We start from the raw sequence: 27,522 nt of genomic DNA, 5'->3' as shown, positions 1-27,522 counted from the left end.
TGTCTGCAGGTGGCTGTGCCGCATCCAGGAACTGGCTCTAAAGAGCTGTGTGAACTTGACATTATGAATAACCTCTTTTTTCTCGGCTTCATCATCCATAAAATACAGATAATAAGTAACACCTACCTCTGTCAACCAAAAACTAACACAAGAGGCTGCAAATAAGTTTATTTGGGGTCTTAAGAATTGCAATTCAAGAGACAAAGATTCAGGTATCCCCAAAAGAGTGTTCTGGGAAGAGAGTCAGGGGTTTATAAAAACAAAAAGCCGTAATGCTGTTAAAAGTTGCCTGGCGAGGACTTTCCTGGTAGCCCAGTGGTTAGGAGTCTGCCTGCCTGTGCAGGGACACTGGTTTGATCCATGGTCCGGGAAGACCCCACATGCCTCGGAGCAGCTAAGCCCGTGGGCCCCAACTACTGAACCCGAGCTCTAGAGCCCACGCACCGCAGCTACTGAGGCCCACGCGCCCAGTCTGGGCTCTGCAACAAGAGAAGCCACCGCAGTGAGAAGCCGGTGCATCACAGCGAAGACCCAGCGCAGCCGAAAATAAATAAGATAAAAATTTTTTAAAAATTTGCCTGGCAAGAACTGTGATGGCCTCTGATACAACTCAGAAAATGTTTGTCCTTAAGGAATCACGAACTGGTTCAGAGTAGATGTCCAAAAGATAGATAGGGGTTCTCGGGTTCTGGCAGACATTCTGGATGTTGTCACCAGGTCGAAAGTTCAGATTCCATCCAGGCTGGGTTCGCCCCTGAGTCCCACTTCCTCTGGGGCCTCCTGGTTCCATTCTGGGGACTGAGCAGGACCAACCCATTTCGATTTTCCTTGCACACCTCGTAGGATTTGAGTTAATCTGTGGAAAGCTTGGAGAAGAATGTCTACCCATAATGCTTGACAAGTGACAGCTGTTAGCGGAGCATCTGTGGTGTTTTTCCAAAAAAGGCGGGAAGTTTCAGCTCACTGTGTCCATCAGTGAACGTCTTTTCATCTTCTAGGAACGTGCTGCGTGAAGTCCTGGAACGTAAACGCCCCGTTACTTGTTTTAACGCAAAGGATTTTGTGAGAACAGTGCTGCAGTTTTTTGGTGACGATGGCAGTTGGAAGTGTGGTACGTTTCAGATTTATAATCTCCCACAGATGTGACTGTCCCACAGCGATCCCTCCTGGAGTTGGGGGGGCTGCCGTGTTGCACAGGTCAGAGGCTGGGGGGAGTCCCACAGCTGCTAGGCACCACCTGTACCCTGAGCGTGAAGAGGCACTTTCCATCTGTGTTTTACATCATTAGAATTTTTTCAAGTATATATTACTTTTGTGTTTAAAATAGGGAGGAAGTAACATGCAGCTTGGTAGATGGATTTATTGTCACTAGAAACAGCTGACGTGTAAAATTTCTAAAAATTAAACTAAAGTCAGAGTGATCAACATCAAAACAGTATAAAGCACACTTTTATCTTTTATTTAACATTATAAATAAGAATTTTAAAACTTTTTTTTTACTAGATGGACAGATATGTAATAAAACAAATATAGAAAGAATGTTCATTGTAGAGTCTGGGTAGGGGATACATGAGTATTCACTGTACAGTTCTTTTCAAACTGTCTGAATGTTTGAAAATATTCATAATAAGATGGCACTAGTGGTAAAGAACCCATCTTCCAATGCTGGAGACGTAAGAAATGCAGGTTTGATCCCTGGATTGGGAAGATCCCCTGGAGAAGGGAATGGCAACCCACTCTAGTATTCTTGCCTGGGAAATCCCATGGACAGAGAGAGGAGCCTGGCAGGCTACAAAGAGTTGGAAGTAAGTTAGCATGCATGCAAGGCATTGGAAAAAAACTTTTTTATTGTACAAAATTCCCAACACAATATAAAGTACCTGTGATACAGTAAGATATATTTGGTCTTTGTCCCTGGTTCCTGGCTCTCAGCTCCCAAAACCCAAGCCATCTCCAGAGTGTTGAGTGTCTTCCGTGTGCTAATGAGCACGTGGTCTGGAGGCAGCCCGGCTTCAAGGTGGGAGTGGCCAGCAGAAAGAGGAGGCTACTGAGGACCGGCGCTTTCAGCCCCACCCGTGACCTCCAGGAAGGGGAGAGGGGCTGGCGACCATGACTTGGTCAGCCATGCTGAGGTAGTGAAGCCTCCATAAGACGCTAACCCTAACCCTAACCCTAACCCTAACCGTCACGGTGGGGTCCCCAGGTGAGCAGCCCGGCGCTAGGAGGGTGGCGCGGATGGCTGTGGAGGTTCTGCGCCCGCCTGCCGTGCCTCCCGCCGGGCTGCTCCTGGGGTGTGGGCTTCATAATGAACAGGTGTGAGTAAACAGGGTGCTCACAGCAAAGGGTGGGCCCTGAGGAGGGCGCGGGGGAGCCTCCCCTGGCTTGCAGCTGTGTGGCGGAGGTGCAGGAGGCCCGGGGCTGGGGGCTGGGGCCGGAATTGGGGCCACCCGTGGGCTGAGCTCTGACTGGCAGGCTCTGCACGCACTGCTGGGAGCTCGTGGACACGCGGCTGCATCCGCAGAGAACGGCAGGCGTGTGGGGGGACACACAGACAACACGTCACCCGGTTTCGGCAGTTACCAGCTCTGTCCAGTCTCTTTCCCCAGTAGTTCCATGTCTCCCCTGGGTGATTTTGTAGCACATCCCAAGCAACATATTCCTCATCTGTAAATATGTCAATCAGATGGATAAAGTATGAGGATTTCATTTTTCAGAGGACACGCTCACCATCTCCCCCAAAACAGCCATAATCTTTTCCTATTATTAGCTATCCGGTCAGGGTTTGTACTTGCCTGGTTGTCTTTAAATAGCTTTGCTTGTTTTTGTTTCTTGCAGTTTGATTGAATTGGGATCCAAACAAGGGTCAGGGTGACCCTGTACTCGGGTTGGGTGTGATGCGTCTCTGGAGTTGTCTTTGTGTCTTCTCTCCCTCTAAGTATTTTCTTGCCATTATTTTGTCATTGTTGACAGACCAGGGTTTCATCCTATAGGATTTCTCTTTCTTGTCTTCTAATATGTTCTCTCTCTTCTGTTTCTCCTGTAATGAGATCCAGGGGCTTGATCAGATTCAGGCTAGAGTTTGGGAGTGCATGACTGCTTCATGGTCTTGATCCTGGATCTGAGCAATGCTGTGTCCTTCTGTCAGGAAATACATGAGACCTGGTTGTAATGCTTGGTTGTTTACCTTTTTTGTGGTATTTGAATTGTTTTTGTGATTTCATAGGCTGAATCTTCTCTATCTTTCATATTTGTCATGTTAGAATCCATTTTCAATCTCTTCATTTTTTAACTTAAAAGAATTTCCTATTTTTCATCATATTTTTAAACACAAGGCATTATCTATTGCACTTATTTACTTTTGTATATTGCCAGTTTCTTGTTGAATATGAGGATTAGCCCTCATAGTCAACAAAAGAGTCCGAAATACAGTACCTGGGTACAATCCTCAAAAAATGACAGAATGATCTCGGTTTGTTTCCAAGGCAAACCATTTAATATCACAGTAATCCAAGTCTGTGTCCCAACCGCTAATGCCAAAGATGCTGAAGTTGAACAGGTCTATGATGACCTACAAGACCTTCTAGAACTAACACCCAAAAAAGATATCCTTTTCATCATAGGGAACTGGAATGCAAAAGTAGGAAGTCAAGAGATACTTGGAGTAACAGGCAAGTTTGGCCTTGGAGTACAAAATGAAGCAGGACTAACAGTTTTGCCAAGAGAACACACTGGTCATAGCAAACACCCTCTTCCAACAACACAAGAGACAACTCTACACATGGACATCACCAGATGGTCAACACTGAGATCAGATTGATTATATTCTTTGCAGCTGAAGATGGAGAAGCTCTATACAGTCAGCAAAAACAAGACTGGGAGCTGACTATGGCTCAGATCATGAACTCCTTACTGCCAAATTCAGGCTTATATTGAAGAAAGTAGGGAATACCCCTAGACCACTCAGGTATGACCTAAATCAAATCCCTTATAATTATACAGTGGAAGTGACAAAGAGATTCAAGGGATTAGATCTGATAGAGTGCCTGAAGAACCATGGATGGAAGTTCATAACATTGTATACAGGAGGCAATGAACAAAACCAACCCCAAGAAAAAGAAATGCAACAAGGCAAAATGGTTGTCTGAAGAGGCCTTACAAAGAGCTGAGAAAAGAAGTGAAAGGCAAAGGAGAAAAGGAAAGATATATCCATCTGAATGCAGAGTTCCAAAGAACAGCAAGGAGAGATAAGAAAGCCTTCCTTAGCAATCAATGCAAAGAAATAGAGGAAAACAATAGAAGGGAAAGACTAGAGATCTCTTCAAGAAGATTAGAGATACCAAGGGAACATTTCATGCAAAGATGGGCACATTAAAGGACAGAAACAGTATGGACCTAACAGAAGCAGAAGATATTAAGAAGAGGTGGCAAACATAGAACTATTCAAAAAAGATCTTCACGACCCAGATAACCACACTGGTGTGATCGCTCACCTAGAACCAAACATCCTGGAATGTGAAGTCAAGTGGGCCTTAGGAAGCATCACTATGAACAAGTCTAGTGGAAGTGATGGAATTTCAGTTGAGCTATTGCAAATCCTAAAAGATGATTCTGTGAAAGTGCTGCATTCAATATGCCAGCAAATCTTGAAAATTCAGCAGTGGCCACAAGACTGAAAAAGGTCAGTTTTCATTTCAATGCCAAAGAAAGGCAATGCCAAAGAATGTTCAGATTACTGCACAATTGCATTAATCTCACACACTAGCAAAGTAATGCTCAAAATTCTCCAAGCAAGGTTTCAACAGTGCATGAACCCAGAACTTCCAGATGTTCAAACTGGGTTTAGAAAAGGCAGAGGAACCAGAGATCAAATTGTCAACATCTGTTGGATCATCAAAAAAGCAAGAGAGTTCCAGAAAAACATCTACTTCTGCTTTATTGATTATGCCAAAGCCTAGTCATGACTGTGTGGATCACAATGAACTGTGGAAAATTCTAAAAGACATGGGACTACCACACCACCTTACCTGCCTCCTGAGAAACCTGTGTGCAGGTCAAGAAGCAACAGTTAGAACTGGACGTGGAACAACAGACTGGTTCCAGATTGGGAAAGGGGTACGTCAAGGCTGTGTATTGTCACCCTGCTTATTTAACTTATATGCAGAGGACATCATGAGAAATGCCAGTCTGAATGAAGCACAAGCTGGAATCAAGATTTCTGGAAGAAATATCAATAACCTCAGATATGCAGATGACATGAACCCTTATGGCAGAAAGCAAAGAGGAACTAAAGAGCCTCTTAATGAAGTTGAAAGAGGAGAGTGAAAATGCTGGCTTAAAACTCAACATTCAAAAAACGAAAATCATGGCATCTGGTCCCATCATTTCGTGGGAAATAGATGGGGAAACAATGAAAACAGTGAGAGAATTTATTTTGGGGGACTCCAAAATCACTGCAGATGGTAACTGCAGCCATGAAATTAAAAGACGCTTGCTCCTTGAAGAAAAGCTATGACCAACCTAGACAGCATATTAAAAAGCAGAGACATACATTACTTTTCTGACAAAAGTCCATCTAGTCAAAGCTATGGTTTTTCCAGTAGTCATGTATGGATGTGAGAGTTGGACCATAAAGAAAGCTAAGCACTGAAGAATTGATGCTTTTGAACTGTGGTGTTGGAGAAGACTCTTGAGAGTCTCTTAGACAGTAAAATCAAACCAGTCGATCCAGAAGGAAATCAGTCCTGAATATTCATTGAAAGGACTAATGCTGAAGCTGAAGCTCGAATACTTTGGCCACCTAATGTGAAGAATGGACTCCTTGGAAAAGACCCTGATGATCAGAAAGATTGAAGGTGGGAGGAGAAGGAAACGACAGAGGATGAGATGTCAAGATGGCATCACCAACTCGATGGACATGAGTTTGAGTAAGCTCTGGGAGTTGGTGATGGGCAGGGAGGCCTGGCGTGCTGCAGTGCATGGGGTCACAAAGAGTCAGACACGACTGAGGGACTGAACTGAACTGATTGCCAGTTTAGGTTTTATTTCAGAAGTGGTTTTTTGGTTTTACTTTGCTTTCCTGAATTCTTTCATCTATTCATCAAGTTTTTCTAAGTCACCTAATCTCTAAGTGTTTCTAACTGAGTTCTTCATTTTCATGCTAAGTCACTTCAGTTGTGTCTGACTCTTTGGACTGTAGCCCTCCAGGCTCCTCTGTCCATAGGGTTCTCCAGGCAAGAATACTGAAGTGGAATGCCATGCCCAGCTCCAGGGGATCTTCTCAATCCAGGGATCAAACCTGTGTCTCCTATGTCTCCTGCACTAGCAGGCGGGTTCTTTACCACCATACCTTCTGTCATTTTCTTAATTTTTGTTAGCTCATTCACAATCTTAGCTCTTCACAATTTGTGAAGAAGTTTTTTTTGTGAAGAAGTTTTGTTGGCACTTCTTTTTCAATACCTGACGTTCTCCCCAGTGTGGGGCTTGTCCTGATAGCTTCAGTTTATTAGTTTCAAGAGTTTGTAGGGAGCAGTCCCTAGACCATTCCAGGGCTGTCAGACCTTTCCCAAGGTTTTTCAAAAACATTTGCTGATAAGAACCCTTAATTTTGGAATACTAGAGCTTTGAAAAGCAAACAACGAAATCGTGTGGCTGGGTCAGTGTTGGCAGACACGGTTATGTAAAGTCCTGACAGCTGATGGGCGGCAAGCAGTCAGAGTGCTGGCTGACTCTGTGCTTCCTCTCCCCCAGAGTCCCAAATCTGTCAACACAGGTGACTTCCCCGCTCTCAAAAAAATAGCGACGATACTGGCTGCTTGGGTAAATATAAATCTCTTAGCCTACTGTGATTTAAATATGCCAGAAAATATAATACTTAGTGTGATGGGATCTAAGACTACAGTTTTATTTAAAGACTGACTCTTTGTCTTTGTGAAGCACACTTCAAAATGTTATAGCAACTTCAGAGAGCAATCACTCAGGATTCCCAGACTTGTCTCTTAATTTATCAGTCACCCCATCCTTTTATTACTCCTGCTCCAGGTCTAAAATACTCTGGTACTAAAATATATTAGGCAAATATCACTTTTTTTTTTTTTTTAATAAATACCGTTAGGACTTTCCTGGTGGTCTACTGGTTAAGACTCCAAGCTTCCGCTGCAGGGGCGTGGGCTTGATCCATGGTCAGGGAAGTAAGGTCCCACATGCGGCATGGTGCAGCCAAAAAAAACAAAATAAAAATTTTAAAAGTGCTTTCATATGTGTCCTATGGCTACTTGCAGTGATCTTTTCTCCCAGTTTTCAGACGAGAAGACTACCAGGCGAGGGGGGATATGTCCTCCAGGGGTCAAGGGTGGCCTTGCACCGAGTTTTTTTGCACACACCACATGCAGCACAGTAGCTGTTTTTAGGGTCCCTCCTGGCAGGGCGCTGCACAGATCACCCCATCCCGCCTCTTTGTCTCTCGAGACTGACACCCCAGTGCCGGGTCGGGGAGGCTGCCCCACAGGTGGGTGGAGGAGGGAAGCCGGGAAGAGTGGAAGTGGGGAGATGCATGGTTGAAAAGAGAGGTGCATGGGGCAAAAAGAGGCTCCAGAGCAGGGAGAAAAGTGGGGCGAGACGGCAAGGGTGGGGCTGAGGCTTCCGACATCCATCTCTTTCAGCCTTGAGAGTTAGTTTGGGACGGATTCCCCATGGAGACTGGCTGTGTGGGACCTGGTTGGTGGAGACCACTCTTACCAAGGGCTCAGCATTCTTCAGCATCCCTGTTGTTTGGCTCTGTGATGGGGGGATGGCAGGACTGTAATAGTTAATGCGAACCTTGTGATTGTAGTTCAGTCGCTCAGTTGTGTCTGACTCTTTGCAGGCCCATGGACTGCACACAGGAAGCCAGGCTTCTCTGCTCTTCACCTTCTCCTGGAGCTTGTTCAAACTCATGTCCATCGAGTCAGTGATGCTGTCCAACCATCTCATCCTCTGTTATCCCCTTCCCCTCCTGCTTTCAATCTTCTCAGCATCAGAGTCTTTTCCAGCGAGTCGACTCTTTTGCATCAGGTGGAGTTTCAGCTTCAACATCAGTCCTTCCAATGAATATTCAGGACTGATTTCCTTTAGGATGGACTGGTTTGATCTTCTTGCTGTCCAAGGGTTTCTAAAGAGTCTTCTCCAACACCACAGTTCAAAAACATCAACTCTTCAGTGCTCGGCCTTCTTTAAGGTCCAACTTTCACATCCATACATGACTACCGGAAAAACTATAGCTTTGACTATGCGGACCTTTGTTGGCAAAGTTATGTCTCTGCTTTTTAATGCACTGTCTAGGTTGGTCATAGCTTTTCTTCCAAGGAGCAAGCATCTTTTTTTTTAATTTCATGGCTGCAGTCACCATCTGCAGTGATTTTGGAGCCCAAGAAAATAAAATCTCTGTTTCCATTGTTTCCCATAAAGTGATGGGACTGGAGGCCACAATCTTCATTTTTTGAACATTGAGTTTTAAGCCAGCTTTTGCATTCTCTTCTTTCACTTTCATCAAGAGGCTCTTTAGTTCCTCTTCACTGTCTGCCATAAGGGTGGTGTCATCTGCATATCTGAGGTTATTGATATTTCTTCCAGAAATCTTGATTCCACTTTGAGCTTCAGCTTGCATGCAGTCTGTATAGAAGTTAAATAAGCAGGCTGACAGTATGCAGCCTTGTCATATTTCCCAATTTCGAGCCAGTCCATTGTTCCATGGCAGGGGAAAGTACTTGTTTTTCATAGAATGACTAACTGACCTTTCTCTCTGCAGTTGCTGACTTTGTAGGGCTAGATCCCAGAATTGCTGCGTGGCTTATAGATCCTAGTGATGCTGCACCCTCTTTTGAAGATTTAGTGGCAAAGTACCTAGGAAACCCCACCACACTTACAGTCAACAGCGTGGATGGAAATTCCTCAAGAAAGACTGTGGTGAGTTGTTTTAAGATAAGGTTTATGGACCTTAATACAACCCCAATTTTCCTCTAAGAACTTTTTCTACTTTATGGACAGCCCAGTAGTGAAAAGAACATTGCCGACATCCACTTTTGCTTGTTTGGCAGAAATGTATTCTGGTAGAGGATACTGAATAAGGAAGCATGACTTCTGTCCCTTTGTGAAGCTGTCCCTGGGAGATGCCTTTCACGGCCTGATTCTCTTAAATGGGTCCTTGGTGTCAGAGGGTCACCTGCTCTGTGAGCGGACAGCTGCTTGTTGATAAATCCTCTGTTCTGGAGACTTGGCACCCGTGGCGGAAGCCGGAGGCGGCCGCTCCTCAGTTACCATGGGGAGAGTCATGGAGGCTGCCTGAGTCTGTCTCTCCAGGCCCCCTCTCTCGTTGGGAACCACTGTCTGCAGAAGCAAGGGTGTGTGCAGCCCTGGAGCCCTGCCTGGAGCCCGGGTCAAGGGAGACCTGATGCGCTGCACTGCAGGGCCAGGGGGGCAGCCAAGCCGGAGCCGCGCCCGCACTCTCAGCCACTCTCTCCAGGCTCCCCGGCTGTCGGTTAACAAGCACAGTTCAAAGCACGACTGGAAGGCCAAGCAGGAGGCCGTGCAAGCCTGCCCTGCACGCCGGGCTGAGCTCAGGACTGTCGTTTGGGGCATTTGATCCTACAGGCCCACTCGGTGGGGTGGAGTCGGGGATCTGTGTCAGATAGAGGCTTGGGGTTGGAAACAGAGAACCTCACTCTCGCTTAGTCTAAAAGGAATTTGTCAGAGGAACGTGGGGCAGCTGAGACTCAGAGGAAAGGCAGGGCAAGCTCTGGGAAGACAGCAGCCAGGCGGCTCGAGGACCCAGGCGGCAGGAGCCCAGGGACCTGGGGCCAGCAGTGAACCATGACCTTGCCCTCCGTGCGTCACTTTTCTCCAAGATTCACAGCTTTAGCACTCAGTCTCCTCTCCACCGCTGTGTCACATGTTTGCCCCTTGGCAGGGCAGCAGGGCGTGGGGATGAGCAGTCCTCCTAGGTCCATGCTGCTGGGCGGCACTTCCCCAGACGGAGGCTGGGGTACTGTAGCTGGAGGAAGGAGTGGTCCCCCGTGTGTGGTCAGCCCTGGTTCACAGAGGACTCCCACGCACAGGGCTCACGTCTGCACTTCGCCCAAGGTCAAGTCGAGGCCGTAGATCAGTCTGCATTTCTGACTCTAGAGGGGCGTTTTTCCTGGTACACACATGTACAAGTTAGAGGTGGGAGAGGCTTCAGGAACAAAACACTCAGAGGAGGTGCTTCCTCCCTGACAGAAGTCAGGGAGGCCAGGCCGCGGGGCTCAGGCACCCTGAGTGCCCCGCCTTACGGCTCCCCCAGGAGGCTCTGCCCAAGGCCTCGTCCGCACTCGGCAGAAAGGAGGCAGCCTGGGAGGGACTCATGCTTGTCCAGCGACATGTCCACCAGGGGAACACGTGGTGAGCGCGGGGCGGGGAGGGGCCCTCTGCTCTGCAGGGTCTGGGGACGCGGCGTGAGACACAGGAGCAGGAGAGCGCGGACACGGAGGACTCAGAGTGTGGGTCCCCGAGGGGGCAGCAGCGAGAGAAAGATGATGGCCGCTGGGGGAGAGGAGGTGCAGCCGGGCTGAGCTGGGGGGCCTAAACACCGCCGCGGGGCCTGCGCTGGTCCTGGGGAGGCCTCGCAGGTCAGCGCTCTGCAGCGGGCAGCATGTTCAGGCAGCAGGCCGGCCACGTGCCGGGCACAGCCCAGACACGAACACGCACATGCCTGTGGTTCTGGGAGAGCTGGACCCGGGGCTACACGGCCACTGCAGGGTGCGTCGTGGGGCGGGGCCTCTGACGCTGCGTCTAGGCACCTGGAGTCCTCAGGCCGTGTGGTGGAGTAAGGGGTGCCGTGGGGATGCCAGGCCTCTGGGAGGGCACGGCTGTTAGACTGCGTGCCGGGGCTGAGGCTCCCCCCACCCTCGTTGCCGACTCTGGTTGGTCCACCTCCCAGCGTCTCTGTGCGTGTCTGGGGCAAGCGTGGGTGGCGAGTGCGGAGGCCGAGACCAGGAGACCAAGTCCACGTCCTGTTGTCCCTCCCGCTGCGTGATCTTTGCCCCTGGGCCGCTTAGCTTCTCTGTGGCTCATTTCCTGTAAAATGAGGGCAGTGGGGTGGAGAGAAAGTAAGAAAGCAGCAGGGATCTTGAACTTGCCCAAGAAGAATATTCCGTGGTGTGGGGCTGCTCTTCTTGGGGTGATGGGTCTCAGCACCAGGGTGCGGTCTCTGTGGAAAAGTTGTGGCTTCCTAAAGTATGACAAGCATTGCTCCCAAATGTTCCTAACTGTTCATTCTTTTGCTCTTTTGAATAATCAGGCTGTCCGTGCGAACCTGAGGGTACTCCACAGGCTGATGATGCACCTCTGCTCCCAGCTAAAGGCAAGGCGCTTCGCGGTAGCTTCACTGCCCAGGGGCTGGCCTTCGTCTAGACCACAGGAGGCCTGTCCCTGAGGGCAGGAGACGGGACGCTGGGCGTCACTCACTGGAGGACCGTCCAGATGATGAGACCTGACTTTTTAAACGTCCTCTGTAGGTCGACAACAATTGTAACAGTTTTTTAAAAAAGACTCTGATTGAGTTGGAACGTTTCCAATGCTGCAATTAATGTAAAAGCTAAGCGTTCATTTCAGCTCCACTCAGAGTCTCATTGGGAACCTGAGGTCATTTGAAGGACTAATCAAAAAGGGTTGAGTGAAGGGACCAGGTACCACAGCAAGGGCAGGAGTCGGGGCCAGCAGGGACGGAGAGGCCTGCGGGGACAGGCGCTGGCTCGGAGCTTCTCCCCCCGGCATCGAAGGGCGGGCTCTTACCGGGCCCCTGGGAAGGCAGTGCCCTGCCGGGGCCACAGGCCGAGGACGGGGACGCCACTGCCCTCTCCTCCTGCCCCCACTGGGCAAAGCCAGCTTCAGAGCAGAGAAGGAACCAGCTGATGTGGCCTGGAGGACTTCCGCGCTTCCTCCTGTTCTGAAATTGAAGTGGGAGACTTAAGCCACAAACACCTAAATCACACTTAAAAATGAGAAAGATGGAGGAGAAGTGGGAGTGGAACCTGTCCTACCAGATATTTCTGAATACTTCCGTTTGGGCTTGGTATGAATATTAATCGTGAGACAGGATACTTGACGGAAATAGGAGTTTTAACCACGTCACCCATAGGAGCTGCTCAGCAGGATTAAGCCGGCTGTGCAGCAAACACAGGCAGAAGTAATAGTTTCAAAGTAACATGATGTCATTTCTTCCCCTGAAACAGGCTTGTGGTTTATGGCAGCTCTTCTGGACTTTGGAGCTTCCTCTGATACCGATTTTGGCAGGTAAGCTACCGTGAAGGTGATGCAGTCCTCTTTCCAGCGTTCCCAGTTCTGTCTGGGGCGCCTATTTTCTCGTGCCTTAGTTTGGGGTGGGCGGTGCGTCATATGGGCACCAAAGAGGCAGCAAGCCCTTAGCTTCCCCTTCCTGTGACGAGAGGACATGGAGCGTGTCACCTCCTGGTCTAGAAGGACTCTGATGTCGGGGTCCCGCGGGACCCTTCTGAGCTGCCTCTTCTGCTGGTGCCCCGGCCGAGGGGCGAGCGCCCTCCTGACTCCCACCCCGAGGACGGTGTGGGGGGGGGGCCTCTCTGGAGGTTTCCCGTGTCCGCAGCTGTCCTGCTCCTGGGGCGCCAGACCTTCACACTTCGCGAGAAGCCCCTGGAAGGGCTGTTTCGGGCTCCCTGCTGTCCTTGCTCTTGGCCCCCGACCCGATGGCCCCTGGGAGAGCAGAGCCTCGCACACGGCCGGGGCGCCTCCCCACCCACCGGGTTCCCACACCCACCACCACCACCGCTGGGCCCCAGGGCCGACCCTGGGGGACGCCGCTGAGCCTGCGCTGTCCTCCTGGCCCGCGTCGGGGAGGGAGGCTCGCTCCTGGCCCTGCAGTCTTTCTCAGAAATGACTCGCTGATGCGGTGCTAATGGTATCTGCTTTGGTGTTAAAATCACAGTGATGGAAACCCACCGCATTCGGGTGAACAAGGAGGAGATGGAGCGGACGTCAGCGCTTCTCGAGGTGAGCGCGTCCGTCAGGCTGCCTGCGTGTGCTGGCCCTCCCCTGCGGTGGGCGGCTCCAGGCGGGCCCTGCGTGGCTGGCCTTTTCTTCCTCACTCGGCCCCACCTGGGGCACTGTCGCCCCATGTCTGACTCCTGCAGGGGATCCCATGCTTGCAAGAGTTGAAGCAAGACCACAGCTGGTGCCCGCCCCATGTGGACGTGTGGTGGTTAAGAGGGCATCGCCCCTTGAGTGGGCAGGTCGTGGGTTTCTTGGATACTTTGAAAAAGCAAAATCAAAGTTTTCTAACTGTAAAAAATACAGAGGGATGCATAAAGATGCCTGAAAAAGATGCATTAATGGTTCCACTTAAGTTATTTTAAAGTTAATATTTTAAAGGAAACTCCAGGATGACCATCGCCCAGGTCAAAGCTGAGAGCGTCCAGAAGCCCTGCTGGCCCTTCCCCGTCAGAGCCCCCTTCCTGACGTGGCGGTCCTCCCACTGTCGATTTCCTTTAGCTTTCCGTGTAGAAGCCTGATGGTAGGTCGCTTTCCTTCAGAAGGCGCTGTTGGTCCGCCGCCGTGTCTGACCGCTCTCACCCGTATCTCAGCTTCGAGCCCATGGCTCTTGGGGCTCAGTGCTCCGCTGCATGCTCCACCCCAGTGCCGATGGCAGCAGGGTTGTGCCTGGCATCACAGGCCATGCTGTGTCCCTGAGCCTGTCTCCTGGGCCCGCGGGCACATGCTCCCCGGGTCCAAGGCGTGGTGAGCTGCTGGCGCAGCTTCGTCAGACAACACTGACCTGCTTTCCAAAGCTGCAGCTGCGTGAAATGTGCACAAGGTCCTGTCCTGCACATCCTCCCCGGCACAGGTCCCCCGTACCCTGAGCAGAGCCCTTCTGGTGAGGACACAGTGGTGTCTCGTTATGATGTTGGTTCCTGGTGTCCTGATTACTGAGGAGGTTGAATAGCTTTTATTACATTGTTGACTGTTTGGAGTTTCTCCTTGGTAAGAGATCTGCTTAACATTTTTACCCGTTTTTATATTGAGGGTTCTGTCTTCCACTTTCTGATTTATAGAACATCTCGATATATTCTGGTTACAAGCCTGTTACGTATACCTTTGTCCTCTATGTCTTAATGTTTTACTCTCTTAATGCCTTTTGATCAATAGATGTCCTTAATTTTTAATTTTATCAATCTTTTTCTTTATGGTTAGTGCTTTTTGCATCCTGTTTAAGGAACCTTTCCTTTTGTCGAGTTCATGAAGTCTCTCTTCCATTATGTTTGGAGTTATTTTCATTACCCTTTGCATTTAGGTTTATAAACCTGGAACTGATTTTTTTCTCTTTATGTACTTTTTTAATTGAGAAGGAAATAGCATACAATGAATAACGCACATCTTTTAAAATTTATTGTGATAAAATACACTTAACGTAAAACTTACCGTCAAAACTGTAACTGCAGAAGTCACTTGGTTGTGTCCGACTCTTCACAACCCCCTCGACTGTAGCCCACCAGGCTCCTCTGTCCATGGAATTCTCCATGCAGGAGTATTAGAGTGAGTAGCCATTCCCTTCTTCAGGGGATCTTCCCAACCCAGGAACTGAACTCGGATCTCCTGCATTGCAGGCAGATTCTTTACCATCTGAGCCACCAGGGAAGCCCTGTAACTACAGAGTACAATGGTAGTAAGTATTCATCTTGTTCTGCACCCGTCACCAGCTTCCATCTCCATAACTGTTTTCGTCTTGTAAAACTAAAACCTAAAACCTATAACTAGTAAACAATTACTTGCCATTCTCCCCTCCCCCCAGCTTCTGACACCCGTCACTCCTCTTTGTTTCTCTGTGATTTGGAGGACTCTAAGTGCTTCACGTAAGTGGAATCGGACACTGCTTGTCTTTTAGTGACCGGCTCATTTCACTTCATGCAATGTCCTCAGGGTTCATCCATGCTGTAGCGTATTGCAGAATTTCCTTCCTTTTTGAGGCTGAATAGTACTCCATTGTGTGTACATGCCATATTTTGATTATCTATTCATTTGTTGAATGCAACCTGGGTGGCTTCCATATTTTATGTATGTCTGTCTTTATGCCAGTGGAAAATGGAAGCAACCTAGCTACTATTAGCTATTGTAAATATGGGCTATGAAAATGGGTATACAAATACCTCTTTAAGATCCTGCTTTGAGTTCTTTTGAATATATGCCCAGAAGTGAATTGTTAAATCTTACGGTAATTCTGTTTTTAATTTTTTGAGGCACCACCATGTTTTTTCCAAAGCCCCTGTACCATTTACATTCCCACAAACAGTGCATAAGGGTTCCAGTTTTTCTGCATCCTCGCAAAAGTTGTTGTTTTCTGTTTTTTTTGACAGTAGCCATCCTAATGGGTGTGAGGTGATATCTCATTGTAGTTTCGGTTTGCATTTCACCAATGATTAGTGATGCTTCAAATCTTCTAATGTGCTTTTTGGCCATTTGTACATCTTCTTTGAAAAATAATGTCTATTCAAGGCCTTTGCCCATTTTTGGGTTAGATTTTTTTCTTATTGTTTAGTGTTGGGAGTTCTGTGTACGTTTTGGATATTAATCCCTTATCAATATGCCTTTCATATGTCTTTCTCCCATTCTGTGGATTGCCTTTTTACTCTGTTGATACTAACTTTTTTTTTAAAAAGTTATACACTGCTACCTAATAATTATTTTTTAATTTATTTATTTTTTATTGGAGGATCATTGTTTACAGTGTTGTGTTGGTTTCTGCCATACATCACCGTGAATCAGCCAGGGGTATTCATACATCCCCTCCCTCGTGAACCTCCTTCCCACCTCCCACCGCAGTACTGTCTTTTGATGAACAAAATTTTTAGCTTTCATAAAGTCTAGTTTAAAATGTCTTTCTTTTGTTACCTCTCCCTTTGGTGTCATATCTAAGAGATCCTTGGCAAATCCAACGCTGTTAGACTTTTGTCCTGCTTTCTTCTTAGAGTTTTATTATTTTAGGTCTTATGTTTAGGTCCTTGATCAATTTTGAGTTAATTTTTGTATATGGTGTTAAGTAAGAATCCAGTTTCATTTTTCTTCATGTGGATACCCAGTTTTCCCAGCACCATCTATTGAAAAGACTGTCCTTTCTCCATTGAATGGTCTTAGCACCTTATCAAAATCATTTGACCGTATATGCAAGGGTTTATTTCTGGGCTAACTGTTTTATGAGTATGTTTGGTTTGTACGTCTGCCTTTATGCCAGTTGAAAATGGAAAGCATACTCAATTGTGTCTGACTCTGCAGCCCCACAGACTGTAGCCTGCCAGGCTCCTCTGTCCATGGAGTTTTTCCTGGCAAGAATACTGGAGTGGGTTGCCATTTCCTTGTCCAGGGGATCTTCTTGACCCAAGGATCAGATCTGCGTTTCCTGCATCCTCTACATTGCACGCCGATTCTTTCCCACTGAGCCTCTACATTTATGCCAGCACCACACAATCTCATTGCTGTAACCTTGTAGTAAGTTTTGCAAGCAGGAAGTGTGGGTCATGCAGTTTTGTCCTTGTTTGTCAAGATTATTTTGACTACTTGCTATTCCTTAAGGTTCCATTTGAATTTTAGGGTGGATTTTTCTATTTCTGAAAAAATTGTCTTTAGAATTTTGGTAAGGGTTGCACTGAATCTGTAGATCACTTTGACTAGTATTGACATCTTAATATATTGCCTTCCAATCCAAGAGCATGAGATGTGTTTCCATTTATTTATGTCATTTTGAATTTCTTTCAGCAGTGTTTTGTGGGCTTCCTTGGTGGCTCAGTGGTAAAGAATCTGCCTGCCCGTGCAGGAGACATGGGTTTAATCCCTGGGTTGGGAATATTCCCTGGAGAAGGAAATGGCAACCTGCTACAGTACTCTTGCCTGGGAAATCCCATGGACAGAGGAGCCTGGTGGGGCTGCAGCCCAGGGGGTCGCAAAGGGTCAGACACGACTTAGCAACTAAACAGCAGCAACGACCTGTTGTAGCTTCTGTTGTGTAAGTTTCTCACCTTCTTGCTTAAGTTAATTCCTAAGTATTTCACTCTTTTGGACACTGTCATGAATGGAATTGTTTTTGTAATGTCCATTTCATATTGTGTGTAGAAATGAAACTGATTTTTGTGTGTTGATGTTATATCCTGCCATTTTGCTGCGTTCAGAAAGTTCCAACCATTTCTTTTGTAGAATCTTTAGATTTAGAATCTTTCTTTTGTAGACTCTTTATTTTTCTACATATAAAACCATGTCATCTGCAAGTAAGGATAATTTTACTTCTTCCTTTCCAATTTAGATGCCTTTTATTTCTTTTTCTTGCCTAATTACCCTGGCTAGAGTTTCTACACCATGTTGAATAGAAGTGGTAACAGCAAGCATCCTTGCCTTTTTCCTGATCTTAGGGACTCTTTCAGTCTTTCACTACTGAATATGATGCTTGCTTTGAGTTTTTAATATTTGACTTATTATATTGAGACAGTCTTGTTCCATTCCTAGTTTTCTGAATGTTTTTTATCATAAAAAGGTTTTTATCAAAAAAGTTTTTATCATATTGTCAAATGGTTTTTTTTGCATCATTTTAAATGATCATCTAACCCCTCCTTTCATTCTGTTGATGTGGCATATTACATTGATTAATTTTTGTATGTTGAACCATCCTTACATTCTAGGAATAAATTCCACTTGGTCATGGTATATAATCCTTCCAATATACTGCTGAATTCTGCTTGCTAGCAATTTGTTGAGGAATTTTGCATCAGTGTTTATATAGGATGTTGATCTGCAGTCTTCTTGTAGTGTTTGTCTGGCTTTGGTATCAGGATAATTGCTGGCCTCAAAGTGAGTTAGGAAATGTTGCCTTCTCTTCAATTTTGGGGGGAAAATTTGAAAAAGATTGGATTAGGTCTTCTATAAATGTTTGGTGCAATTTACCATTGAAGCCATTGCATCCAGGGCTTTGTTTGTTGGAAGATTTTAGATTTGATTTCCGCTCCTTACTAGTTATAGGTCTATTCTGTTTTTCTATGTCTCCATGATTTAGTCTTGGCAGGTTCTGTGTTTCTACGAATTTGTTTCATCTAGGTTATCCCGCCTGCTGTTGTTTCATGGTGCTCTCTGATAACCCTTTTTATTTCTATAAAATCACGGTATTTTTTTCACCTAAATTTCTGGTTTTTGTAATTTGAGCCTTCTCTGTTTTCTCAGTCTAGCTATCTGAAGGTTTGTCAGTTTTGTTGATCTTTTTAAAGAACCAAATCTTGGTTTCACTGTTTTTCCTTATTGTTTTTATATTCTATATTTCATTTAACTCTGCTTCATATTTATTGTATCCTTCCTCTGCTGTCTTTGGGTTTGGTCTGCTCCTTTTTCTAGTTCCTTCATTTGTGAAGTGAGGTTATTGAGTCCAGATCTTTCTTGTTTTTTAATATAAGCATTTATAGCTATAAATTTCCTCTTTAGCACTGCTTTCACTGCATCCCATAGGCAGGTATGTTATGGCTTTGTTTTCATTCATCTCTAAGTAATTTCTAAATTCGTTTTTTATTTCCTCTTTGATCTTTTGCTTATTTAAAAATGGGTTGTTTAATTTATACGATTTTGTGAATTTTTATTTTTCCTTTTGTTACTGATTTCTAACGTCAACTTCCTGTGGTCATCGGGTGGAGAGGGAGGTGGGATGGGGGACCGGGATGGGGAATACGTGTAACTCTATGACTGATTCATATCAATGTATGACAAAACCCACTGAAAAATAAAAAATTTAAAAAAAATTAAAAAAAAAAAATCTCTTAAAACTCAGTGGCTTAAAATATAGTCTGTCTTGGAAACTATCCGATACTCACGTGAGAAGAGCACCCCACGTGCAGGTTACTGTTGGTAGAGTGTTATGCGCTGTCTGTTAGACCCAGGTGTTTCATTGTCGTTTAAGTTCTCTGTTTCCTTACTTATGGGCTTCCCAGGTGGCTCAGTGCTAGAGTCTGCCTGCAGTGCAGGAGACCTGCGTTCACTCCCTGGGTCAGGAAGATCCCCTGGAGAAGGGAATGGCAAACACTCCAGCGTTCTCGCCTGGAGAATCCCGTGGAGTTGAAGGCCATGGGCTTGTGTTTTGGTTGTTGTAACCATTACTGTGAGTGGGATATTCAAATCTCCAACTATGACTGTAGAATATCCATTTCTCCCTTCAGTTCTGTTAGTTTTTCTTCATATATTTTAATGGTCTACATATATTTTAATGTAAATGCTTATATTGTTATGTCTTCTTGCTGTATCAAGAATATAATATCACCCTTTGTCTCTTATAACCAGTTTTTATTTAAGTTCTATTTTGTCTGATATTAATATAGCCACCCTTGCTCTGTTTTCATTAGTATTTGAATGGAATATCTTTTTCTGTCCTTTCAATTTCAACCTGTTTATATCTTTAAAAGGAGTCTCTTGCAGACAGCATATAGTTGGACCATGCATTTTTATTCATTCTGCCAATCTCTCTGTCTTTCTACTTTTCTTCTGACCATAAAGAGAGGAGGTGAGGGACTCCTAAATTCAGCACGTCCTACTGTTAGGCTCAGCAGAGTATTTATCAGCTCTTTATACGGTACCTTTGTCTTTACCCACCTGGGCCTTCCATGCCCCCTTGCCTGGGCTGTGCTAGTCTGTGTGCTTGTCTAGAGCGGCCGCTCTGTTGGGAGAGAGGGCCCTGCATGGCGGTCGCGGTGGTCACCGTGCAGTGTGGACCCGAGTCTTCTGCCTCGGGACCCCTGGGGGGTCTCGAGCTTATGGGTGACGCTGGGTCCCGCTGTGGCCATCACGGTGCTGGAGAAGTCCTTCTTTCCCTCTCCTCTTTGGTGAAGCATTTACTATTTTCACTTCTTTCTGTTTGTCTCCTTGGACCCACCTCACTTAGGAGACTGATTCTGTGAGCTGAGTGTTTCATCATGAGTCAACATTTGTATTTTGTAATCTCTCATTTCAGTAAATTATAAATTATTTTTTTGTTCTTACAAGATCTTTTTTTTGAGAATTATTTGGTGTGCAAATGAAATCATCTTAAGCCCCTTTCCAGTGGAAATGAGGGGGCTGGCATTTTCATGGTAAACCTAACTCAAATAAAACTGCATCTCTGTAAAAAAAAAAAAATCATCTTAAATTGTGAACACTGTTAGTAAGATCGTGTTTGTTGCTTTCATAGTCTCGTCTCAAGGAACTGGAGAAAGAAGCCCATTTTGTTGCAGGAGAATGGTTTCTTATCACAAGTAATCATCAGCTTCGAGAGGTAAAGCTGAATTTCAGTTCTTTGATAGAATATGATTCCTATTCAGGAGTTAAAGGGAGATTTATTCTGAATTTATGAATGCTATTTTATGTGACTGTCTGAAAAGCATGTAAGTGGCTCATGTTCTCTTAGCTGAGATTCATTGCTCAAAGCCTCTAAATCCAAGAACAGTACCGACTCGGGGCCTATGCACTTGGTAGGGCCTGATCAGGATGTCCTCTCTGGCCAGCTGCTGACCCCCGTGAGGGTGATGTTCAGGTCCTCTGAGAGCTGGGACCGCTCCCCACGTGACGGTGCCTGTGTTGCAGATCCTGTTTGGGAAGCTGCAGCTGCACCTGCTGCGCCCACAGGACGCGTTCCCCATGACAGGGCTGCGGAGACTACCGTCCACGTCGGAAGCCGTGGTAAGGTTCGAGAGTGTCCCCTTGCTCTCGGAAAGAGCAGCACGTCCACACGGCATGCAAGTCCCTCTCCGGCCCCCGGGCTCCTTGTGGTGGATGAGCCTGCCGCAACCTCCATGGAGCAATTCCGTTCAGTCTTTTCCTTTTGCAGCAGGAGAGGGGGCCCTGCCCCAAAGCTGCCCTTCACATATGAACGAGGGACACAGGCTTTTATGGTACAGTTTTCCAGAGGCAGTAAATTAGGTCGATTTCCTGCAAAGACAGTTTGATGGAATTTTGTCCTGAAAATCAAATTCTTGACCATCTAGTTTCACACCCTCATAAGAGACTGGAAGTGGGGGAAAGTCATCAGTTGTCTTCTTTCCCCAAGTTTATTTTAGAAAATTTAGCTGCCCTTCTCTTGGGAGGAGTGCATTTTTAAAAAGACAGAGAGTAGGGAAGAGGTGTGTCTAATGAGTGGCGGAGAATGAGTAGATGCTCAGAACCCAGTACGTGGTGCCCGCGGAAGCCTGGAGGGGAGGTTGGCAGCTCAGCGAGATGACCCGCCTTGCTCCTGCGGGCGCCGCTGTGCAGGGCCCGGTCTCTCTGTGTCTTGTCCCTCTCGGGCTCTGCAACAGCGGAAGGTTTCCTTCCAGACCGCCCGTGCACGCTGCCCCGCCAGCCCCCACTTCCTGTTCCTCTCAGCCCCAGCAGAGCTTTGTGCTTGCCGACTGTTCCCCGACCCGGCCCTCAGCGGCGGACAGCAGTTACCAAGGGACCCCTCCTCCCGTCCCTGCCGGAAGGACCGCTCCCTGGCGGGACTTGACTGCCCTCTGCCCGAGCCGTCCCCACCCTGGTGAGCGGCTCCTCCTGTGCCCTCAGAGCCGGCAGTGACTCTCCCTCGCTGCTGACGCACCACGTCCGGGGAGAAGGGCCTTCTAAAGCCAGAGAGGTCACGGAGCTGCTCTGCCTTCAGCTCTCCACGGCGCTCAGAAAAGACCCCGGCTCTCAAGTGTGTCCACCACCCACGCCCTGGGGTCGGGGCCCAGTCCTTCCTTCTCCCCCGACGCCACACTCCCAGCACCACCCAACACACTTCCCGCAAGTCCCCACCTCAGGCGGGGGGCTCCCGGCCTCCAAATGTGGGTTTGGCTCAGCTGGCTTCTGACTGTCAGCTTAAGCACTGCTTCCAGAAAGACCTCCTTGTCACAGATGACTCTGAGGCCCCCGGTTGCAACCTCTTCCTTCACCTTGATTTGTTTTCTGCTTATAACTTGCTAAAATGCTGGAGAAGCTGTGGAGAGAGGAGAACCCTCCTATACTGCTGGTGGGAATGTAAACACATGCAGCCACAATGGAAAACTGTATGAAGGTTCCTTAAAAACCTAAAAATAGAACTACCATATGACGCAGCAATCCCACTCCTGGGCATATGCCTGGAGCAAAGCGTAATGGGAAAAGAGGCATGCACTGTGGTATTCACTGTAACACCATTCACAGTAGCCAACACATGGAGAGAGATACCCTAAATGTCCATCCACAGAGGAATGGGAAAAGATGATGTGGTCCATATACACAGTGGGATGTTACTCAACCATAAAAAAGAGCAAATGGGGGCCTCCCTGCTAGCCCTTGTGGTTAAGACTCCTGGCTTCCACTGCAGGGGGCGTGGGTTTGATCCCTGGTTGGGGTGCTAAGGTCCCACATGCCGTGTGGAGCAGCCAAAAAATAAAAAAATAAAAATATGCAGAAGTCATTAAAAGAATTTTTTTAGAAAAGAATGAATGAAATAATACCATTTGGAGCAACATAGATGGACCTAGAGATTTTCATACTAGTTGATGACAGTCAGAAAAAGACAAATGTCATGTCACTCATATGTGGAACCTAGTTTTTTTTAAATGATACAAATGAACTTATTTACAAAACAGAAACAGACTTACAGATATTGAAAACACATTTATGGTTACCAAAGGGGAAAGGGTCACAAGTGAGGAATAAACCAGGACTTGGGTTGAATATATACGTTCTACTAATCATAACATGGCATCCGGTCCCATCACTTCATGGCAAATAGATGGGGAAACAATGGAAACAGTGAGAGACTTTATTTTGGGGGACTGCAAAATCACTGCAGATGGTGACTGCAACCTTGAAATTAAAACATGCTTGCTCCTTGGAAGAAAAGCTATGACCAACCTAGACAGCATATTAAAAAGCAGAGACATTACTTTGCTGACACAGGTTCGTCAAGTCAAAGCTATGGTTTTTCCAATAGTCATGTATGGATGTGAGAGTTGGACCATAAAGAAAGCTGAGCGCCAAAGAATTGATGCTTTTGAACTGTGGTGTTGGAGAAGACTCTTGAGAGTCCCTTGGACTGCAAGGAGATCCAACCAGTCCATCCTAAAGGAAATCAGTCCTGGGTGTTCATTGGAGGGACTGATGCTGAAGCTGAAACTCCAGTACTTTGGCCACCTGATGTGAAGAACCGACTCATTGGAAAAGACCCTGATTCTGGGAAAGATTGAAGGAGGGAGGAGAAGGGGAAGACAGAGGTGAGATGGTTGGATGGCATTACCGATGCAATGGACATGAATTTGAGTAAACTCCAGGAGTTGGTGATGGACAGGGAGGTCTGGCGTGCTGTGGTCCATGGGGTCGCAAAGAGTCAAACACAACTGAGTGACTGAACTGGTATATAACACTGGAGAAGGAAATGACAACCGACTCCAGTATTGCCTGGAGAATTCCATGGACAGAGAAGTCTGGTGGGCTGCAGCCCATGGGGTCGCAGAGAATTGGACCCAACCGACTGGACACATATATAACATAGATACCCATCTAGGAACTACTGTATACAGCACAGTGTACAGGGGATACTGTATCCTGGGGTAACCTATATGAGAAAAGACTCTAAAAAAGAAGAAATATATGTGTGTGAATAACCAAATTACTTTGCTGTACACGTGAATCTAATGCAACACTGTAAGTCAACCATATGCCAATAAAATTTTTAAAAATAAACTTATGTAGTTACTTGTTTGCTATTTCAGTAGGATGTAGGTTGCACAGATCAGAGACTTCACCTGCCTTGTTCGCTCTGTCCCCAGAGCCAGATGGCCTAGAACTAGCCCTTGTTGGGGCTGTGTGTTCACAGAGCCTGGCCAGCGCAGGGACCCCCATCCTGGAGTGTCCGGGTGGGTTTCTCTGCTGCATGGCTCCAGGGGCCCTCGAGTTCCAGCAGTGGCGGGACCCGAGAGGGCCGGAGTCGTCCCCTCGGGCTGCCCCCGAGCTGGGGGTCTTGGCCTGATTTATTCTGTGTCCAGGCGCCAGCTGGCGTGTTGCCCTCTTCTGTGCTGCTTCTCAGCTCTTCCTGACAACCAGCAAAGGAGGCGGGAATGCGATTCTCCCCTGTGTGGAGCTGCTTTCCTGCGGAGGGGGTTAAGACACTGCCCTGTAGTCTTCTTCACAAAGACAGAGTCAACGTGAACCGTATTCCATTAGCCTTGCTGGGAAGTAGATGGGAGAAAAGTGGAGACAGTGGCAAATTTCACTTTCTTGGGCTCCAAATTCATTGTGAACGGTGACTGCAGCCAAGAAATTAAAAGATGCTTGCTCCTTGGAAGAAAAGCTATGACCAATCTAGGTAACATATTAAAAAGCAGAGACATCACTTTGCCAACAAAGGTCCATCTAGTCAAAGCTATGGTTTTTCCAGTAGTCATGTACAGTTTTGAGAGTTGGACCATAAAGAATGCTGAGCACCAAAGAATTGATACTTTTGAACTGGGATGCTGGAGAAGACTCTTGAGAGTCCCTTGGACTGCAAGCAGATCAAACAGTCAATCCTAAAGGAAATCAATCCTGAATATTCATTGGAAGGACTGAAGCTGAAACTCCAATATTTTGCTGTCTGATGTGAAGAGCCAAGTCAGTGGAAAAGACCCTGGTGCTGGGCAAGATTGAGGGCAAGAGGAGAAGGGGATGACAGAGGATGAGATGGTTGGATGGCGTCACCGACTCGATGGAAGTGGCTTTGAGCAAACTTTGGGAGATAGTGAAGGAAGGGCAGCCGGCATGCTGCAGGTCATGGGGTCGTGTCCAGCTCTTTGGTGCCCGGTGGACTATACAGCTCTAGGATTCTCCAGGCCAGAATCCTGGAGTGGGTAGCCGTTCCCTTCTCCAGAGGATCTTCCCAACTCAGGGATTGAACCCAGGTCTCCTGCATTGCAGGCAGCTTCTTTACCAGCTGAGCCACAAGGGAAGCCCACCAACACTGGAGTGGGTAGCCTCGCCCTTCTCCAGGGGATCTTCCCAACCCAGGAATCAAACCGGGGTCTCCTGCGTTGCAGGCGGATTCTTTACCAACTGAGCTATGAGGGAAGCAACAACTGCACAACTTACTTAACTGGGCAAGTCACCCTATTTTGTACAGTTAAGATGAACCTTCAGTAGGTAACACACACACGTGGTTCACTGTTGAAAATTGACTGCTGCTTCTCGAAGGGATGTAGAGCAGTGGTGAGACGGCCAGCCTAAATCAGCTCGGGTAAGGGTGCAACTGTGAGCTCAGGTGTGGTTTTCTTAGACCTTGCTTTTAGTTTCAGGTTCACGGCAGAGTTGAGCAGAAGGTGCCGAGAAGTCTCACACACCCCCTGCCCCTGCGTGACACACACAGCCCCCACCCTCAGCGTGCCCCAGCGGGGTGCATTGTTACAGCGGATGAACCCACAGTGACGCATCATCGTCCCCAAAGTGTAGCCTGCAGTAGCGTCACTCGGTGTCACGTGGTCTCAGACAGACGCACAAGGACAGGTGTCCACTGTTGCAGCATCGCGCAGCGTGGTTCACCGCCTGAAACATCCTGTTTTCCCTGTTCATCCTCCCCTTGACTCCTGGCAACCACTGTTTCCATAGTTTTGTCTTTTCCAGAGTATCATGTAGGAATTATTTATTATGTGGCCTTTTCAGATTTGATTCTTTCAGCTAGCGAAATGCGCTTAAGGTTCTTCCATGTCTTTTCATAGCTCATTTCTTTTAAACACAGAATCCTATTCCATCTATTCACCTACTGAGGGATGTCTTAGTTGCTTCCAAGTTTTGGCAACGATGAATGAAGTTGCTTTAACATTCATGTGCAGGTTTTCCTGTGGACCTAAGTTTCCGTCTCCTGTGAGTAAATAAACAGCGTGGTTTCTAGATGGTTTTATGAGAAACCACCGAATTGTGTTCCAGCGTGGCTGCACCATTTGCATTCCCACCAGCGGTGATGAGTTCCTGCTGCTCCACATCCTCACCAGCACATGGTGGTGTCTGTGTCCTGGATTTTGAACATCCTGACAGCAATGTTTTAAAAAGACCACCCTTGGGACTTCCGTGGCTATCCAGTGGTTAAGACGCTACACTTCCACTTCAGAGGGTGCAGGTTCAATCCCTGGTTAGGAAACTAAGGTCTCACAAGCCGTGTGCCCCACCAGTAAACAAGTACAAATTAAAAGTAAAAAGAGTACTGTTCTAACTGGTTGGGGAATGGAAGAAGCCCATTAATAGGCCTTGGCCGTGGTGTGGGCACTGCTGGCTCAGTGTCCAGGTGCCGGCGGTGAGGTTGGAGCCAGGCAGACAGGTGCCCAGAGCATTTTGAGAACTGAAGGGAGCGTCTGTAAGTGTGAGCTCACGTGAGTGTGGATGTGGAGCAATTCCTGGTTTTCTTAGTTGTGCACCTGAGCAGGCAGAGATGGCCACTACCCAGGGAGAACCACGAGAGAAGCGGTTTGCTGGGCAGGGGCAGGGGGTGTCAAGCGCTCAGTCTTGGACTCGGGAAGACAGGCGTGTGACACAGTGCAGCTGGGTCTGTGCGGAGACGGCTCGTGCTGGAGGTGCTCACTGGGACGTCGGCACCCTGGGGGTCAGCCCTCCACCCCGGCAGGAGCTTTTGAGAATCCCTCATGCCCAGACCCGCGACCGGGCCGGAGAGTCAGAGGCTGGGGATGCGCAGCCCAGGCCCGACGTGTTTCTGAAGCTCCTCCACTGAGTCCATAAGCAGCCCGCTCTGACAACCACAGAACTGAACCTGAGAAACCGCCACGTAGGGGTCAGAGAGAAGAGGCGCCGAGCGGAGGCTGCGGAGCAGCCAGAGACGGAGAAGAGCGCGGTGCCCGGAGCCAACAGGGAGCGTGTGATAAAGCGCTCGCACTGACCGAGGCTGGCACCCGGCGCGGCAGGGCTGTATCCAGAGATCAGACTCGCCATTCTTCTCAAGTGTGCTCAGACAGCTCCATCCGAGATATGCAGGGAGCCTGCGGTTAGAGTTCTTTTGTGAGGGAAGTATCAGGATAAAGAGAGTGAGCTGATCTTAAGCAGTTTTCGTGGCTGAGTGTTTTCATGCGCTTTGATCCCCCGAGGGACAGCTTCTCTGAGAAGCCGCAGTGCTGGGTTACAGGCAGGCGGGACTCCTCCCCGGGCAGAGCCTGCTCAGAGGCCTCCAGTGCCGGCCCTCCTGTTACGTCCCTGTGGCCGGCGCAGACTCTGTGCTCAGTCACCTTCAAACAGACAGTGATACGGTCCTGGGGCTCACACCAGTGCATCACAGTTGTGTGGTCAGTTCTCCCCCAAAGGGACTTGCAGATTCAAAATGATCCTGATTCCCTAGCAGGACTTTTTGTTACAAACTGGGAACCAAAAGCCAAATTTATATGGAGATGCCAAAAGCTAGAAGAGCCAAGATAATCTTAAAAGCACTGCTGAAGGACAATCTGTTGGCTATCAAGATTAATCATAAAGCGATTGGAAAGTGAAAGTGGCTCAGCTGTGTCCAACTCTTTGCAGCCCCATAGA

The 27,522-nt window shown here is 47.5% G+C and overlaps 1 protein-coding gene across 2 annotated transcripts in view; it reads left to right on the top strand.

Annotated features, from left to right (window-relative positions):
- Positions 1 to 27,522, top strand: part of HAUS3 (HAUS augmin like complex subunit 3) — an 85,045-nt gene that overhangs the window by 53,713 nt on the left and 3,810 nt on the right. The window contains exons 7-14 of one of the 2 annotated variants that reach the window (XM_065914727.1): positions 999 to 1,111; positions 8,783 to 8,940; positions 11,309 to 11,371; positions 12,243 to 12,303; positions 12,971 to 13,035; positions 20,222 to 20,305; positions 20,614 to 20,709; positions 21,568 to 23,685. In XM_065914727.1, the coding sequence (XP_065770799.1) occupies positions 999 to 1,111; positions 8,783 to 8,940; positions 11,309 to 11,371; positions 12,243 to 12,303; positions 12,971 to 13,035; positions 20,222 to 20,305; positions 20,614 to 20,709; positions 21,568 to 21,579 (652 nt within the window). In that variant the 3' untranslated portion in view covers positions 21,580 to 23,685. Of the gene's footprint in view, positions 1 to 998; positions 1,112 to 8,782; positions 8,941 to 11,308; positions 11,372 to 12,242; positions 12,304 to 12,970; positions 13,036 to 20,221; positions 20,306 to 20,613; positions 20,710 to 21,567; positions 23,686 to 27,522 lie in introns of those variants that run through there. The other variant, XM_065914726.1, reaches the window with a different exon arrangement.

The sequence above is a fragment of the Muntiacus reevesi genome, chromosome 22 (assembly GCF_963930625.1).
Source record: "Muntiacus reevesi chromosome 22, mMunRee1.1, whole genome shotgun sequence".
NCBI lineage: Eukaryota > Metazoa > Chordata > Mammalia > Artiodactyla > Cervidae > Muntiacus > Muntiacus reevesi.
This window is presented reverse-complemented; position numbering and strand designations above follow the sequence as displayed.